This window comes from Coregonus lavaretus, assembly GCF_964263955.1.
Source record: "Coregonus lavaretus genome assembly, chromosome: 9".
Classification (NCBI taxonomy): domain Eukaryota; kingdom Metazoa; phylum Chordata; class Actinopteri; order Salmoniformes; family Salmonidae; genus Coregonus; species Coregonus lavaretus.
In genome coordinates, this window is record NC_139996.1 from 8218467 (window position 1) to 8237116 (window position 18650).

The window sequence follows — 18650 nt, forward strand, 5'->3', positions numbered from 1 at the left end:
CCGTGAATCCCTCTGATCTGCCCGTCAGCATCCAACTTGAAATAATAGACTTGCAGTGTGACTCGGATTTGAAGGGCAAATTTGCTGCAGCTGGCTTGGACACATTTTATCAGAATCTCTTGCCAGGTTACCCCAACTTGACAGCCCTCACTGCAAAACTGTTGTGCATGTTTGGAACCACATATCTTTGTGAGCAAGTTCTCTGTAATGAGCATAAATAAAACAAAGCTGCGCTCAAGGCTCACGCACAAGCACTTGAATCACATCCTGAAGTTGGCTGCCACTCAGGATGTGACGCCTGATATTGATGCGCTGGTGAAAGCTAAAAGATTCCAGGTTTCAGGAGTCAAATAAACTATGCAACCCCACTTAAAGTGCTGCATGAGACACCCTGATATAGTTCTGTGATATACTTCTGTGAATCACTGAGGCATTGTGTGTTTGTGTGTTGTTTGTCCTCAGAATTTCAAATAACTTGAGGTGTTTTATGATTAATAGTGATGTTGTGCTTTTGGACACACTGTCCTCAGGCTCCAGCTTTATGTTTATATGTTTTGCTATTGTTTTTAATTGATTTTATTTTATTTGTATATTTAACCTATTCTTGACTCTGTGGTTCTTGCACTTGTTTGGGGAACAGGATTTCATTATTTGTATCTACATTTCTGCCTGAGAAATGACCCCCTGATATAGTTCTGTGATCTGTGAAACAGTTCTGTGAATCACTGAGGCATTGTGTGTGTGTGTTCTTTTTCTTTAGAATTTTCAAATAAACTTGAGGTGTTTTATGATTAATAGTGATGTTGTGCTTGTACTATTTTGGACACACTGTCCTCAGGCTCCAGCTTTATGTTTTATGTTGATCGTACTAAAACAAAGAAAACAATCTGAAGTTGTTGTTTTTAAGTTATATATACCATGATTTTACCGGTCCGGCCCACTTGGGAATAGATTTTCCTCCATGTGGCCCCTGAGCTAAAATGAGTTTGACACCCCTGCTATACATAAACACAGCCCCCACACACACCTGGGTACCCAACTCTTAAATCTGAACAATTTTCGGTGGCTTTCGGCATTCAGTGTACTTTCCCCCTCTCACGTAAGTCAGCTAAAATGTCATAAACATTGCCAGAAAGTAAATCAACAGGCTGTGATTTACAGTAAATGACACACTTAATCGTATAGATTACCATAGTAGTAATAGTGCACTGCTTTTTGTTCCAGCCCTTTTTCTGACACAAAGTTATTGTTTAAACTTGTTTCACCCTCTCAGTGGCTGCAGTAGAAGATAATGTTCTTGCCAGACTGCTCATCCATGGCCAAGCAGTGTACAGAGTGGGCACACACCACTCAACCGTGCTGCCGTTGAAATATTTGTTTTGTTCAAGGGAAAATAAAGTATTCTTCTCTATTAAAAATCTGCGATTGCCACATACATTTTGGGGATTTTTAAATGAAGGATTTACATTAAAGTAAACAAGTATAATTTTATATTTATTTAATTCAAGTTCGCTAACGTTAGTTAGACCTACTATGCTAATTTTGTTGTGATAACGTTAGTTGTGGAAGAGTAGACCGGGGCCATCCACCAAGCCTATAACGATCATTATAAACTATAGGCTACTTAACTATAAAACGTTGGTGAGCATCCACACTAGAGGAAAATGTATCGTTTTACAGTCCTACACATGTCAATCTGATCAACACATCCTACTGCACACTGTCCATTAATAAGGTGGTAACACAAGACCATTCAATCTGATCAACACATCCTACTGCACACTGTCCATTAATAAGGTGGTAACACAAGACCATTCAATCTGATCAACACATCCTACTGCACACTGTCCATTAATAAGGTGGTAACACAAGACCATTCAATCTGATCAACACATCCTACTGCACACTGTCCATTAATAAGGTGGTAACACAAGACCATTCATGACGTCTCTAATGCACAGATACTGGTTCAGACTATTCAGTGCTTTCAAGGTGTGTTCATTGTCATAGACAACCACAAATAATACTTCAATTGTAGGCTACATGTAGGCCTAATGAGAAATTATATAGTAACTTGTATTTAAATGTAGCAATTCAACAAACACTGAAACTGCGCATCTTTTACAGCATGTCATTGCCTCGTTGCTCAAGTGGTTTGCAAGTGATTTCCATTTGTCTAATGGTTGTCAATTCCTTTGGGTCATCTTTTTCACTGTGCTCTTTTCTGTATGTCCTGTGCATCTATTTGCAATGCATCCGTGCAACAATGTTATCATAAACGGCCAAAAGTGATCACACCAATGCACTCCCTCAACTTTCCCCGACATGCATTTTCTATGATGTAGGCCTGTTTTACGATCAGCAATTAGCAAGAGCAAGCCTGCTTCTTTCCCCGAATAGGCTATTAGGCCTAGTATAAATAAATGTCCTATAGCTTTTGTAGCCTTTAGCTTTTCCTGGGATTTCATGAGAAGAATGGCCAATAGCAGAGAGGCTTGCGTAGCCTATAGCCTGTTGCGCACGGGAACAGCTGGAAGAGGGGCTAGTGATGTGTAGACGAAGTAAGAAGCGAAACATTAGCCAATTCATTAGTTACATATTAGGGCTATAGGCTAAATATATATTTACCTGTCAAAGTGCAAGAAAAATAAATTAACAGAACAGATGATGAAAGTGCAGATCTGTAGTGCGTTCCTCCAGGCTGCGCTCTGTGGTCCCCGGGCACGCCAAGCTACACTACTGATTAGGCAGGCCTACGTTTGGTTTTTAGACAAGACAATTATTAGGCTATACCTGGGCTAAAATAACACTGTGCAATGAGGAATATATTATTGTTATCAAGGGAATACGCAATTATGTAGGTAGGATCATTTGAATAACCGCTCACACGTCCTGTTTTGTTTCATGCTGAAATAACTGCATAGGCCAACAGCCTAGGCCTGATTACGCAACCATTTGGATCAGTTTGGGTCTATTCTCGACAGTTTAGAAGGTCCACAAAAAGTACATTAGCAGGCCACTCATATGGTGTAGACCTATTTTGTCAGGATGTAGCCCCGGTGTTAAGGGCTTCTCCTTTCCAACTCCCTGCCAATTAATGCTGTAGCCTATTTTACATTCTGCAAGCAACAGCAAGCGTGCATCTCTCATCCAATAGGCCATCAATAGGCTAAAGAAAATAAGTCTATATAAGTGTCCAACAAGCTTTTGTAGTGTGGCTTTTCGTCGGACTCCACAAGATTGAAAAGGAATAGCCTTGGCAGCAGAGAGGCCAGGTGCGTCATTGTGCAACAGAACAATGAAGACAGACAGGCTGGAGATGTAGCCTATCGCCTAAGTAGGAAGCGTATGAATATTAGCCATAATTCATAAGCTCAATGTTAGGCTTAATATATCCAGTCAATTTCCACAGTGAAAGAAAAAGTTGATCAGATAATGAAATCATAGTTAGCCTCCCAGTCCCCAGCAGAGTATGTGAGCAGAGCGGAGCCCAATTTGACTGGAGCGTCGGCCTTCTCGCCCGCTCCAGTAGCGCTCACTTCAGGAGCTCAGGGCATGCCCGGTCCAGCATGCATTTGTAGTCTACTTGTGTGCTACTAATAGCGCCTTGCTTTAGCTACTGTCATGGAGTCCGCTAAATATTTTCACAAATAAACGGATAAAAAAAAAACACACAGGTGCTAAATCAAGGTGACTTACAAAGATGAGGACCAAGAGCAAGAGAGGGAGTGTGGTGATGTAATGTCCACTTATGTGTAAGCTTTGGATGCCACCTGCTGGTATGGTGCTAAACTGTTAGGTTATAGATCGGATGCCATTGTTCTACGTGCGTGATATGACAGTTGTTATACGCTACATGAAACATCCACAACTAAAGAATCATTGTGTAATCTGAAAATACACCTATCCCGAAAGCACGATGGTGTACTTACTACGTGCACATGCTAAAAGAAAGGAACGAGGTGGGTAGAAAACTAAGTGTGTCATTTTAGCAAAGTATTTAAACTAAAAATCAGATCTCTTGAACGTTGCGTTCATTTTTGTTCTGTTATCTATACAATAGGCCATCATTGATTTTGGCTCAATAGGCCTAGCATATTCCCACATTCAAGGAGCTTTCTGTTTTGATTGGATTATTTTGCCTAAAAACATTTAGGCATACCTATAGAACAAAAAAGAAAGAAAAAACTACTCTGCATCTCCGCCCAGCCTGGCAAGAGTGGCCAAAGGGTTGTCAGCATCCCCAGTGGCTCTGCAGGGGTGGAGAGGATATTCTCCACTGCTGGCCTGCTCTCCAGGCACCACAGACTGGCCAAACTCGTGTTTCTAATAATGAATTCAAAAAGGCACTGATAAGTAATTTTTTGTTTAATTTGTATTTAATTCTAAGTAAGTCAGAGCCTACAGTGGGGAAAAAAAAGTATTTAGTCAGCCACCAATTGTGCACGTTCTCCCACTTAAAAAGATGAGAGAGGCCTGTCATTTTCATCATAGGTACACGTCAACTATGACAGACAAAATGAGAGAAAAAAATCCAGAAAATCACATTGTAGGATTTTTAATGAATTTATTTGCAAATTATGGTGGAAAATAAGTATTTGGTCACCTACAAACAAGCAAGATTTCTGGCTCTCACAGACCTGTAACTTCTTCTTTAAGAGGCTCCTCTGTCCTCCACTCGTTACCTGTATTAATGGCACCTGTTTGAACTTGTTATCAGTATAAAAGACACCTGTCCACAACCTCAAACAGTCACACTCCAAACTCCACTATGGCCAAGACCAAAGAGCTGTCAAAGGACACCAGAAACAAAATTGTAGACCTGCACCAGGCTGGGAAAACTGAATCTGCAATAGGTAAGCAGCTTGGTTTGAAGAAATCAACTGTGGGAGCAATTATTAGGAAATGGAAGACATACAAGACCACTGATAATCTCCCTCGATCTGGGGCTCCACGCAAGATCTCACCCCGTGGGGTCAAAATGATCACAAGAACGGTGAGCAAAAATCCCAGAACCACACGGGGGGACCTAGTGAATGACCTGCAGAGAGCTGGGACCAAAGTAACAAAGCCTACCATCAGTAACACACTACGCTGCCAGGGACTCAAATCCTGCAGTGCCAGACGTGTCCCCCTGCTTAAGCCAGTACATGTCCAGGCCCGTCTGAAGTTTGCTAGAGTGCATTTGGATGATCCAGAAGAGGATTGGGAGAATGTCATATGGTCAGATGAAACCAAAATAGAACTTTTTGGTAAAAACTCAACTCGTTGTGTTTGGAGGACAAAGAATGCTGAGTTGCATCAAAAGAACACCATACCTACTGTGAAGCATGGGGGTGGAAACATCATGCTTTGGGGCTGTTTTTCTGCAAAGGGACCAGGACGACTGATCCGTGTAAAGGAAAGAATGAATGGGGCCATGTATCGTGAGATTTTGAGTGAAAACCTCCTTCCATCAGCAAGGGCATTGAAGATGAAACGTGGCTGGGTCTTTCAGCATGACAATGATCCCAAACACACCTCCCGGGCAACGAAGGAGTGGCTTCGTAAGAAGCATTTCAAGGTCCTGGAGTGGCCTAGCCAGTCTCCAGATCTCAACCCCATAGAAAATCTTTGGAGGGAGTTGAAAGTCCGTGTTGCCCAGCGACAGCCCCAAAACATCACTGCTCTAGAGGAGATCTGCATGGAGGAATGGGCCAAAATACCAGCAACAGTGTGTGAAAACCTTGTGAAGACTTACAGAAAACGTTTGACCTGTGTCATTGCCAACAAAGGGTATATAACAAAGTATTGAGAAACTTTTGTTATTGACCAAATACTTATTTTCCACCATAATTTGCAAATAAATTCATTAAAAATCCTACAATGTGATTTTCTTTTCTCATTTTGTCTGTCAGAGTTGACGTGTACCTATGATGAAAATTACAGGCCTCTCATCTTTTTAAGTGGGAGAACTTGCACAATTGGTGGCTGACTAAATACTTTTTTCCCCCACTGTATAAGCGCAATTTATAGACAATAATGATTTAATACAAGGAAATGATGTTTAAATCCTGAGCCCTTTATGTCCCTACCAGTCTATTGTCTCACTCTCAAATGCTTCACAATGTATTTCTTTGGAGGCTAAAGCCTTGAAATAATACAGCCTAAATACTTCATTTTCATTCCTTCTAAGTGTTTATACGCTGTTTAATGTGAAATTATGTTTGCTTCTTACATTAACCTTTTCATTTTATTCAAATACTTTTCATTCAAATACATTTGGTTTGGTTTCAATACTTCAAAACCAATTGGTAGTTCCAGGTAGTCACAAAAATAGATGGGTGTTGGTTAAAATGTGATTTTAATGAATGGAGCAAATTTGGAGCGGGATTCTTTTTTTCCTTCCTGTGAGCCTGGACCGGTTTTTAGCAGAGCGGTAGGAAAGGACATGGAGCGCCTTGAGCACTGCTCCATGAGTGATGAGCGAGATTTACAACCACTCACATACTCTGGTCCCCAGGTATGCAGTTCGAAAAGCTAGCCTATTTTTTCAGAAATGTATCCTACCTAAGCTACAACAACCCAATGTAATGAAGAATGTTGTTGTTTTCAAGTAGAAAACTAGGCTGTAAACTGCAGTGTATAGCCTATGTAATTTGAATAACGCTCAAAAGCCTGGCGTTCTGAATGCATATTAATTTCGAAATAAGTGCATCTAGGTTGCCTGATTGGGCAACCATTTGGATCAGTTATTGTGGGTCTTCTCAGCAGTTTAGTCTACAAGGTCCAGGCACATTAGCAGGACAGTCATATGATGGATCAGCTAACAGAAACATTCACGAGCGCAGAGGAAGTTGCATCCATAGTTTTAGCATTTGGCTTCTGTGTTTTAAAAGCATTCGAAAATTAGGTGGATAGCTTCAATACCTGTAAAAACGATCAAGTTTATCTCATGGATAGTAAATTAAGGTTCTCTCTCCATTTTTACACTGAACAAAAATATAAAACGCAACAAAGTGTTGGTACCATGTTTCATGAGTTTCTTTAATTATTATTATTTTTTACTTAACACTTTTTCTTTTCTTAAAAACTGCATTGTTGGTTAAGGGCTTGTAAGTAAGCATTTCACTGTAATGTATACACCTGTTGTATTTGGCAAATAAAATTTGATTTGAAATAAAATATTCCAGAAATGTTCTATACACACAAAAAGCTTATTTCGATGACATTTTGGGCACACATTTGTTTACATCCCTGTCAGTGAGCATTTCTCATTTGCCAAGATAATCCATCCACCTGACAGGTGTCATATCAAGAAGCTGATTAAACAGCATGATCATTACACAGGTGCAACTTGTGCTGGGGACAATAAAAGGCCACTCTAAAATGTGCAGTTTTGTCACACAACACAATGCCACAGATGCCTAAAGTTTTGAGGGAGCATACAATTGACATGCTGACTGCAAGAATGTCGACCAGAGCTGTTGCCAGATAATTGAATGTTAATTTCTCTACCATAAGCAGTCTCCAACTTCATTTTAGAGAATTTGACAGTACGTCCAACCGGCCTCACAACCGCAGACCACGTGTAACCACGACAGCCCAGGACCTCCACATCCGGCTTCTTCACCTGAGGGATCATCTGAGACCAGACACCTGGACAGCAGATGAAATTGTGGGTTTGCACAACCGAATAATTTCTGCACAAACTGTCAGAAACCGTCTCAGGGAAGCTCATTTGCATGCTCGTCGTCCTCACCAGGGTCTTGACCTGACTGCAGTTCGGCGTCGTGACTGACTTCAGTGGGCAAATGCTCACCTTCAATGGCCACTGGCACGCTGGAGAAGTGTGCTCTTCACAGATGAATCCCAGTTTCAACTGTACGTGTGGGCGAGCAGTTTGTTGATGTCAACGTTATGAGCAGAGTGCCCCATGGTGGCGGTGGGGTTATGGTATGAGCAGGCATACGCTACGGACAACGAACACAATTGCATTTTATCGATGGCAATTTGAATGCACAGAGATACCGTGACGAGATCCTGAGGCCCATTGTCGTGCCACTCATCCGCCGCCATCACTTCATGTTCCAGCGAGATAATGCACAGCCCCCATGTCGCAAGGATCTGTACAATTCTTGGAAGCTGAAAATGTCCCAGTTCTTCCATGGCCTGCATACTCACCAGACATGTCACCCATTGAGCATGCTTGGGATGCTATGGATCGACGTGTACGACAGTGTGTTCCAGTTCCCGCCAATATCCAGCAACTTCGCACAGCCATTGAAGAGGAGAGGGACAACATTCCACAATCAACAGCCTGACCAACAATGCGAAGGAGATGTTTCGCGCTGCATGAGGCAAATGGTGGTCACACCAGAAACTGACTGGTTTTCTGATCCACGCTCCTACTTTTTTTTTTTTTTTAAAGGTTTCTGTGACCAACAGATGCATATCTGTATTCACAGTCATGTGAAATCCATAGATTAGGGCCTAATGAATTTATTTCAATTGACTGATTTCCTTATATGAACTGTAACTAAGTAAAATCTTTGAAATTGCTGCATGGTGCATTTATATATTTGCTCAGTGTAGATATCTTGCTCTGTTAAATGTTGGTCTGCACTATAGTACGTACAAATATAGTCCTGCTGTAAGTCCATAAAACCTATTGTGTGTGGAAAGTCCATAAAACCTATTGTGTGTGGAAAGTCCATAAAACCTATTGTGTGTGTGTTTCCACAGAGTGAGAGTTGTAGTTCTCACTGAACTGTGCCTGGCAGTGACACAGCTGCAACTACCATCCGGGCCAGGTTATTAAAAACAATTACAATACAGACAAACAATGAGCAGTGAGCACATGGTGAGCAGAATGACGTGGCCCATTGTCACCTGGCAACGACCACAAAGGCGTTTCAAAGAGCTGTCAATCAAGGCGAGCTCATGAATATAAGCCCACTGAGCCTGTTCTTTCAGGCTTCCTGATAGTTAGAGATGAGAGAAACCTACAATTTATTCAAGTCTGAGCATTTTAATAGCAAACAAATATTATGGGGGATGTTTTGGTCATTCAAGGGCTATTTTTACTTGGGAAATAGGATGACTGTGCGGGACCTTTAAAAACAGTGACCTAATGAGGGCTAGTCTCACCTGGGTTATAATGGAAGATGATGTTGAGCAGGTCCTGGTCTCCCCATGTGATGTTCAGTTTATACTTCTGCAGCAGAGGCATCAGCAGCTCTTCCCATTGGAGGTGGACCGACGTCATGTCATTCTGTAACAACAAGTCGTAGTAGCGACAGAAACAAAATGTTCAGTGACAGTGTGCACCACCTTCATTCTTACATGAGTGATGACACAATATAGATGGGAAACTGCCAAACTATTGACACCAAACTCCTGACTGACACCAAACAATCAACACATTGTTTCATCTTTTCTGTGATTGACGCATGCCAACATGTTCATTCCACAGTACACAGCTGGTGAGCAATGTTCCCTCTAAGCTGCTTCCAACAAGAGCACAAAACGTGTGCATTTCTAGCCATCTTTGAAAAGTGAGTCAGGTAAAGAGCTTTTTTTTGGTGTTAAAGGGGCAGTGTTGTATTTTGAGACAGGCTTGAATAAGCTAAGTAGCCAATAGGCAGAGGGTAGCATAATATGTCTGATTCTCTGTAATAATGGGGATAATAATGCATTTTATTTTGTAAAGTGGTTTCTTGCATCAAACACAACATTTTCAATCACCTCCTTGTCTGAAGGGCAAGTGAATAAACAGGTTAATGTCAAGCCCTGCATGTTTTTTAAAGTCTCATGGAATGTAGGTCTACATAGAACAGCCTAAAGTAGCAGCCAATGTGTGGTGAATGATAGAACAGCTATTTCCATGTTAAAATGTTATGGGATGCAATTCTCTCCATTGTTTTTGATTGTAGGCCACTCTGGTAGGCCTACATTATGATCAAATAGCCACAGTAGCCTACTTGGCCACTGTTAAGCAGGTGCAGCCTCAGTGTTCACAGTAAACGCGCGCCGGAAGTTGCACAGAATTTTCACAATGATCAAGTTCTGTGCTCAGCAGACCTGACATTTTTTTGAGGGAACATTGCTGGTGAGACAGTTTGTGAGCCACGCAAAAGAATGGCAACAGTGAACTCCTCTGGGCAAAGCTGGTGGTGCAAGAGACTTACAGAAAATGCCTTGGCCAACATTACACATTGAGCACCTAACAGAAGGTGCTAAAAACAAGCTGAGAAGCTTCAAGAGATCTTGACAGTTCCCTCTTTCTCTAATAAGACAATACAACATTCTCTTCACCTTTCATTTCCCACCTCCCATCAAGCATTGACACACACACACTTACCTTAAAGTATTTCTCTCTAATCCTGGTCATGTTCATGAGCATGACCCCAGAGTTCACCCCTGTCCTGCCATAGTAGGGGTGCCGGGCGAAGCGGTTGTACCAAGCCATACGTGGGTCTTCGTGCTCCGGGGCCATGGCTGCTAGCTGGGTAGAGTTGAAGAGACTCAGAATGGACCAGATCTCCTCTACAGGTTGAAGGAACAAGATGTCTGTATCCACGTAGAGCAGAGAGTCCACGTCCTTTAGGATCAGCTAAAGAGGAGGGACAGAGAGAGGTTTGAGGTCAGAGTCAGGATCTCTTTGTCCACGTACAGCAGAGAGTCCACGTCCTTTAGGATCAGCTAAAGAGGAGGGACAGAGAGAGGTTTGAGGTCAGAGTCAGGATCTCTTTGTCCACGTACAGCAGAGAGTCCACGTCCTTTAGGATCAGCTAAAGAGGAGGGACAGAGAGAGGTTTGAGGTCAGAGTCAGGATCTCTTTGTCCACGTACAGCAGAGAGTCCACGTCCTTTAGGATCAGCTAAAGAGGGACAGAGAGAGTGAGAGGAAGGACAGGATGTCTTCATCCACGTACAGCAGCCCCACTACTTATTTTAGGATCAGCTAGTGAACATAAGACTAGAGGTCAGTTTTGAGGGTCAGAATGTCCAACAAGGTCGATAGGTAGTCTTGAGGATAGAGGTGTCAGTTCTCAGCAAGGTGAACACTAAACAATCCTTCATATGCATAGCCAAGTTCATCATGCCCTCTGTGTGTGTGTTCATTCACCGGTAGGAAGAGTCTCTGGGAAGCACATGGTTTGAAGAGTTTCTTCCACTCCTTGGCGTTGTCACTGGGGAAGGTGATGGGGTACGTGGTGTAGTTAAACCTTGTCTGGAACACACTGGGCCACCAGTCCAGCTTCATGGGAAATACACAGAGCACATTGGTGAGTTTTAAAAGGGCACACAGGTGAACAGGTTTGCTTTGACACACAGGTTTAGTTAACAAGTTATGTCTGATTTATACTGAACAAGAATATAAACGCAACATGCAACAATATCATTGATTTTACTGAGTTACAGTTCATATGAGGAAATCAGTCAATTGAAATAAATTCATTAGGCCCTAATCTATGGATCGGTTGGTCACAGATAGTTTATTTTTTATTTTATGGGCCTCACAGTGGGCCTCAGGATCTCATCAAGGTACTTTTGTGTATTAAAATTGCCATCAATAAAATGCATTGTGCTCGTTGTCCGTAGCTTATGCCTGCCCATACCATTACCCCACCGCCACCATGGGGCACTCTGTTCACAAGGTTGACATTAGCAAACCGCTCACCCACACGATGCCATACACGTGGTTTGCGGTTGTGAGACCGGTTGGACGTACTGCCAAATTCTCTACAACGATGTTGGAGGCAGCTTATGGTAGAGAAATGAACATTCAATTATCTGGAACAGCTCTGGTGGACATTCCTGACGTCAGCATGCCATTTGCACGCTCCCTCAAAACTTGAGACATCTGTGGCATTGTTTAGTGACAAAACTGCACATTTTAGAGTGGCCACAAGGTGCACCTGTGTAATGATCATGCTGTTTAATCAGCTTCTTGATATGCCACACCTGTCAGGTGGATGGATTATCTTGGCAAAGGAGAAATGCTCACTAACAGGGATGTAAACAAATTTGTGCATACAATTTGAGAGAAATAACCTTTTGGTGTGTGGAAAATGTCTGGGATCTTTTATTTCAGCTCATGAAACATGGAACCAACACTTTACATGTTGCGTTTATATTTTTGTTCAGTGTAGATCGGCAGCTTCTTTCGTCCTAATTCCATCCCCCTTCCAACTCAACAACTGAGTTGGCTCCACAGCACAAACATATGGAATCAGGCTAGCTAGACCACACTACCAACATTCATTCTGCCATTGATTCCTGTTCTCCATACTTAATAATAATAATAATAATAATAATAATACTTACAGCCTCTCTGAAGCTGATATGTAGGTGATCCTCGGTGTAGATGTGGAAGTGCAGTGGTTTAGTGCTGAAGAGAAGGGCAGACTTCAGCATGGTGAGGGTCTCCTCTAGTCTGGGGCCACAGGCCACCACAGCCAGTTGTATCCATTCATCACGACTGGTCTGCTTGATGCTGGCTGAGGCTGGCTTCTCCCCGAGATAGCTAGTAAGAGATAATGAAAGTGAGGGTCTCGCTAAGCAACTAAAGCAGCATCGTGGGGAGATGGGTAACACGTGCACACTCCCAGTCATGGATTTAAAAGCATTGGATTGGTGTAAGCAATCATTGTCTGGTGGGGAATATGGATGAAGCCGGGCCCGGGCAGGGATTTGTAAGAAGAGAGGGCGGTAATGAGGACTGCAACATTTTTAGCAGGGTTGGGAGGGAGTCTCCACACACTCTGTCCTTGAGTGTGTGTGTGTGGGTTGTGTGGACGGTGTTGTTGATGACAGAACACTGAACACATAACCCCTATGAGGAATACAAACTGGATCCAAAAACTATGAGCTAGAAAGATTAAAGAAAAGTGTTAGGTGGTATGCCTACTTCTATAGCCTGGTAGTAGATCTGTTTGTGTTGTCTTGCCAACTCCTTTGGTCACTGTCACGCCGTTGATCACAAAAGTTGCCATACGGAGACCAGGCTAGTACAATGCTACATGTTGCAAAATTTGTAGTGCCCACTGTCTGCTTTTCAAGGGGTTGCCCCAACCAAGCCTACCTAGGAGATGGTTCCGATAAGCAGTTCATTCCACAAACATCAGGTGGCAGTCTCCAATAGGGATTCCAGTAAGACACTGACAATGCACTACACCTGACAGAACAACAAGAGGAAAAAATGCTTTTTGGATGCTTGAATCTGATAGGGGTAGGCCTAGATTAGAAAGCTACCTGGTTATCTAGCAAATGCTTGAGTTTCTCTAATAGGTGTAGAAATAGCTAGCTAGGAAGCTATATTTCCCATCGTTTATTACTAGGCAGGAAATATCTGATAGATAAGATGCTATGAAAACAACAAAAGTTTCAATGTTACTAATGATTTAGCTATAGCAGACAATGATTATCAACATGTCTCCCCATTATTATGACTTTGGCCTTGGTGAAGTTGTACATTGTCATCCTACAGGGTAAAGTTATCAGGAAGGTCAATAGATTAACTGGCTAGCTAGCTAGCCAGCTAGTTATCCTACTTCTAGTTTAGTTGTGGTGGCTAGCTACCTTTACCATTTCAGCTAGCTGACTTCTGTAGCCAAGTTACCTTGCTAGCTAGTAATCAAATGTTATTTTACCTCTCATGTTCTTTCTGGTCAAAAAGGGCAGACACTCCTCTACCTTTCCTGACGTGCCCGGTGTCTTGTAGTTGCCTGCTATTGGATTTCTTAGTTCTTTCGGTCAATCCGTCTTCGTCTTGCGACTCCAAAGACGACGCTACCGGTAGTTGACTAAATACATACAGCACCGACAAGACAGCAAAAACCATGCACAGAAGAACTGCATGAAGATAACATCGCATTTTGTGAATAAAAAGTGTACTTACTACCGAAACATTATTTCAGATATGAAGCTAAATTGGCTAGCTGGCTAATGTGTTTACACCAACCTTGAGCCCCACCTTGTGTCAAGAAACCAAAAACCAAAGAAAGAAGCATGACGACAGGAAGATTTGGGTACGTTCCATATGCACATAATTCTGCTTACATTATATAAGATCATTTCAGGTTCCTGAGATTCACCTATGTGTATTAGGATGTCTGGAACGCACACTTTGACTTGTGGGACATTTTCCACTATGATAAAATAGCTTCCTACAAAATACCTTAGTAATTAGCTATGAAGGAAAGACAATAGGAAATATTAGTCGTACAAACATCTGCAATACCACCACATGTATACCTGTGTAGGCCTACACGAATGTTTCTGACATGCATGAACTAAAATAAAGACATACTGTATAAAATTCCCAAGCATGTCAAGTTATCAAGACTCAGCAGATACTTGTTCAATCAATCTATAAATCAAATGTATTTATAAAGCCCTTTTTACATCAGCAATTGTCACTAAGTGCTTATACAGAAACCCAGCCTAAAACCCCAAAGAGCAAGCAATGCAGATGTAGAAGCATGGTGGCTAGGAAAAACTACCTAGAAAAGCAGGAACCTAGGAATAAACCTAGAGAGGAACCAGGCTCTGAGGGCTGTTCTGGGTGGAGATTATAAGAGTACATGGCCATTAAGGCCAGATCGTTCTTCAAGATGTTCAAACATTCATTGATGACCAGCAGGGTCAAACAATAATCACATTAGTTATAAAGGGTGCAACAGGTCAGCACCTCAGGAGTAAATGTCAGTTGGCTTTTCATAGCCGAGCAATCAAATCAAATCAAATCAAATTGTATTGGTCACATACAGGTGTTTAGCAGATGTTATTGAGGGTGTAGCGAAATGCTTGTGCTTCTAGCTCCGACAGTGCAGTAATATTTAACAAGTAATATCTAACAATTTCACAACATATACCCAGTCTCAAGGTTTTGCTCGCCTGAGGTAGAGTATCTTATGATAAGCTGTAGACCACACTATTTACCAAGAGAGTTTTCATCTATATTTTTCATAGCTGTCTATTTACCTCCACAAACCAATGCTGGCATTAAGATTGCACTGAATGAGTTGTACAAGGCCATTAATCAACAGGAAAACGCTCATCCAGATGCAGCGCTCCTAGTAGCCGGGGACTTTAATGCAGGGAAACTTAAATCCGTTCTACCTCATTTCTACCAGCATGTTAAATGTGCAACCAGAGGGGAAAAAACTCTAGACCACCTTTACTCCACACACAGAGACGCATACAAAGCTCTCCCTCGCCCTCCATTTGGCAAATCTGACCATAACTCTATCCTCCTGATTCCTGCTTATAAGCAAAAACTGAAGCAGGAAGCACCAGTGATTCGGCTAATAAAAAAGTGGTCAGATGACGCAGATGCTAAGCTACAGGACTGTTTTGCTAGCACAGACTGGAACATGTTCCGGGATTCTTCAGACAGCATTGAGGAGTACACCACATCAGTCACTGGCTTCATCAATAAGTGCATCGATGATGTCGTCCACACAGTGACCGTACGTACATACCCCAACCAGAAGCCATGGATTACAGGAAACATCCGCACTGAGCTAAAGGGTAGAGCTGCCGCTTTCAAGGAACGGGACTCTAACCCGGACGCTTATAAGAAATCCCGCTATGACCTCCGACGAACCATCAAACAGGCAAAGAGTCAATACAGGTCTAAGATTGAATCATACTACACTGGCTCTGACGCTCGTCGGATGTGGCAGGGCTTGAAAACTATTACAGACTACAAAGGGAAGCACAGCCGCGAGCTGCCCAGTGACACAAGCCTACCAGACGAGCTAAACCACTTCTATGCTCGCTTCGAGGCAAGCAACACTGAAGCATGCATGAGAGCACCAGCTGTTCCGGACGACTATGTGATCACGCTCTCCGTAGCCGATGTGAGTAAGACTTTTAAGCAGGTCAACATTCACAAGGCCGCAGGGCCAGACGGATTACCAGGACGTGTACTCCGAGCATGTGCTGACCAACTGGCAAGTGTCTTCACTGACATTTTCAACATGTCCCTGACTGAGTCTGTAATACCAACATGTTTCAAGCAGACCACCATAGTCCCCGTGCCCAAGAACTCTAAGATAACCTGCCTAAATGACTACCGACCCGTAGCACTGACGTCTGTAGCCATGAAGTGCTTTGAAAGACTGGTCATGGCTCACATCAACAGCATAATCCCAGAAACCCTAGACCCACTCCAATTTGCATACCGCCCCAACAGATCCACAGATGATGCAATCTCTATCGCACTCCACACTGCCCTTTCCCACCTGGACAAGAGGAACACCTACGTGAGAATGCTATTCATTGACTACAGCTCAGCATTCAACACCATAGTGCCCTCTAAGCTCATCACTAAGCTAAGGATCCTGGGACTAAACACCTCCCTCTGCAACTGGATCCTGGACTTCCTGACGGGCCCCCCCCAGGTGGTAAGGGTAGGTAACAACACATCTGCCACACTGATCCTCAACACGGGGGCCCCTCAGGGGTGCGTGCTCAGTCCCCTCCTGTACTCTCTGTTCACCCATGACTGCATGGCCAGGCACGACTCCAACACCATCATTAAGTTTGCCGACGACACAACAGTGGTAGGCCTGATCACCGACAACGATGAGACAGCCTATAGGGAGGAGGTCAGAGATCTGGCCGTGTGGTGCCAGGACAACAACCTCTCCCTCAACGTGACCAAGACAAAGGAGATGATTGTGGACTACAGGAAAAAAAAGAGGACTGAGCACGCCCCCATTCTCATCGACGGGGCTGTAGTGGAACAGGTTGAGAGCTTCAAGTTCCTTGGTGTCCACATCACCAACGAACTATCATGGTCCAAACACACCAAGACAGTCGTGAAGAGGGCACGACAAAGCCTATTCCCCCTCAGGAGACTAAAAAAATTTGGCATGGGTCCTCAGATCCTCAAAAAATTCTACAGCTGCACCATCGAGAGCATCCTGACTGGTTGCATCACCGCCTGGTATGGCAACTGCTTGGCCTCTGACCGCAAGGCACTACAGAGGGTAGTGCGTACGGCCCAGTACATCACTGGGGCAAAGCTCCCTGCCATCCAAGACCTCTATACCAGGCGGTGTCAGAGGAAGGCCCTCAAAATTGTCAAAGACTCCAGCCACCCTAGTCATAGACTGTTCTCTCTGCTACCGCACGGCAAGCGGTACCGGAGTGCCAAGTCTAGGTCCAAAAGACTTCTCAACAGCTTCTACCCCCAAGCCATAAGACTCCTGAACAGCTAATCATGGCTACCCGGACTATTTGCACTGCCCCCCCACCCCATCCTTCTTACGCTGCTGCTACTCTGTTAAGTATTTATGCATAGTCACTTTAACTCTACCCACATGTACATATTACCTCAACTACCTCAACTAGCCGGTGCCCCCGCACATTGACTCTGCAACGGTACCCCCCTGTATATATAGCCTCCCTACTGTCACTTTATTTTACTGTATATATAGCCTCCCTACTGTCACTTTATTTCACTTCTGCTCTTTTTTTCTCAACACTTTTTTGTTGTTGTTTTATTCTTACTTTTTTGTTTAAAATAAATGCACTGTTGGTTAAGGGCTGTAAGTAAGCATTTCACTGTAATGTCTGCACCTGTTGTATTCGGCGCATGTGACCAATAAAATTTGATTTGATTTGATTTTAATTAAGAATACATATATACATATATGGACGAACGATGTCAGAGCGGCATTGGACTAAGATACAGTAGAATAGTATGAGATGAGTAATGCAAGATATGTAAACATTATTAAGTGGGGCGGCAGGTAGCTTAGTGGTTAAGAGCGTTGTGCCAGTAACCGAAAGGTTGTTGGTTCTAATCCCCGAGCCGACTAGGTGAAAAATCTGTCGATGTAGCACGACCAGATCAGCAGCACGACCAGGTGGACTCCGGACGGGGACAACCAAGAGTCGTCAGGCCAGGTAATCCTGAGGCGTGGTCCTAGGGCTCAGGTCCTCCGGAAGGGGAGAGAGAGAGAGATGGGAAAATTAGAGGGAGCATACCTAAGATCACACAGGACACCAGATAAGACAGGAGATTCACATGAGATAGAACAGACTGACCGTAGGCCCCCCGGCACATAGACTATTGCAGCATAGATACTGGAGACTGCGACGCGGGATCGGGGGACACTGTGGCCCCGTCCAAAGTTACCCTCGGACAGGGCCAACTAGGCAAGATATAACCGCACCCACTTTGCCAAAGCACAGCCCCCACACCACCAAAGGGATATCAACAGACCACTAACTTACTACCCTGAGACAAGGCCGAGTATAGCCCACGAAGATCTCCCCACCGCACAAGCCCGAGGGGGTGCAAAAGCAGACAGGAAGATCATGTCAGTGACTCAACCTACCTTATATGTTTGTCAAAAGAGAGATCAGGGTCCAGAGTAACGCAGAGGTCATTCAGAGTTTTATTTTAGAAGACTGTACAACCATCGAAATTCATTGTCAGATCCGACAGCAGATTTGTTTCTTGGGACCTAGAACTAGCATCTCTGTTTTGTCTAAGTTTAAAAGTAAACTTTTGCCGCCATCCACTTCCTTATGTCAGAAACACAGGCTTCTGGGTAGGCAATTTTGGGGCTTCGCCATGTTTCATCGAAATGTATAGCTGTGTGTTGTCTGCATAGCAGTGAAAGTTTACATTGTGTTTCCGAATGA

At 43.3% G+C, this 18650-nt stretch overlaps 1 protein-coding gene across 2 annotated transcripts in view; it reads right to left on the reverse strand.

Moving 5' to 3' along the window:
- Positions 1-13982, reverse strand: part of LOC311134732 (glucoside xylosyltransferase 1-like) — a 29260-nt gene extending 15278 nt beyond the window's left edge. The window contains exons 1-6 of one of the 2 annotated variants that reach the window (XM_084168504.1): positions 13637-13967; positions 13069-13161; positions 12312-12510; positions 11110-11241; positions 10343-10594; positions 9130-9253 (exon numbers count right to left, since the gene is read on the reverse strand). In XM_084168504.1, coding sequence (XP_084024630.1) covers positions 9130-9253; positions 10343-10594; positions 11110-11241; positions 12312-12510; positions 13069-13161; positions 13637-13860 — 1024 coding nt within the window. In that variant the 5' untranslated portion in view covers positions 13861-13967. Of the gene's footprint in view, positions 1-9129; positions 9254-10342; positions 10595-11109; positions 11242-12311; positions 12511-13068; positions 13162-13636 lie in introns of both variants that reach the window. The other variant, XM_084168505.1, reaches the window with a different exon arrangement.
- Positions 13983-18650: the final 4668 nt, after the last annotated feature.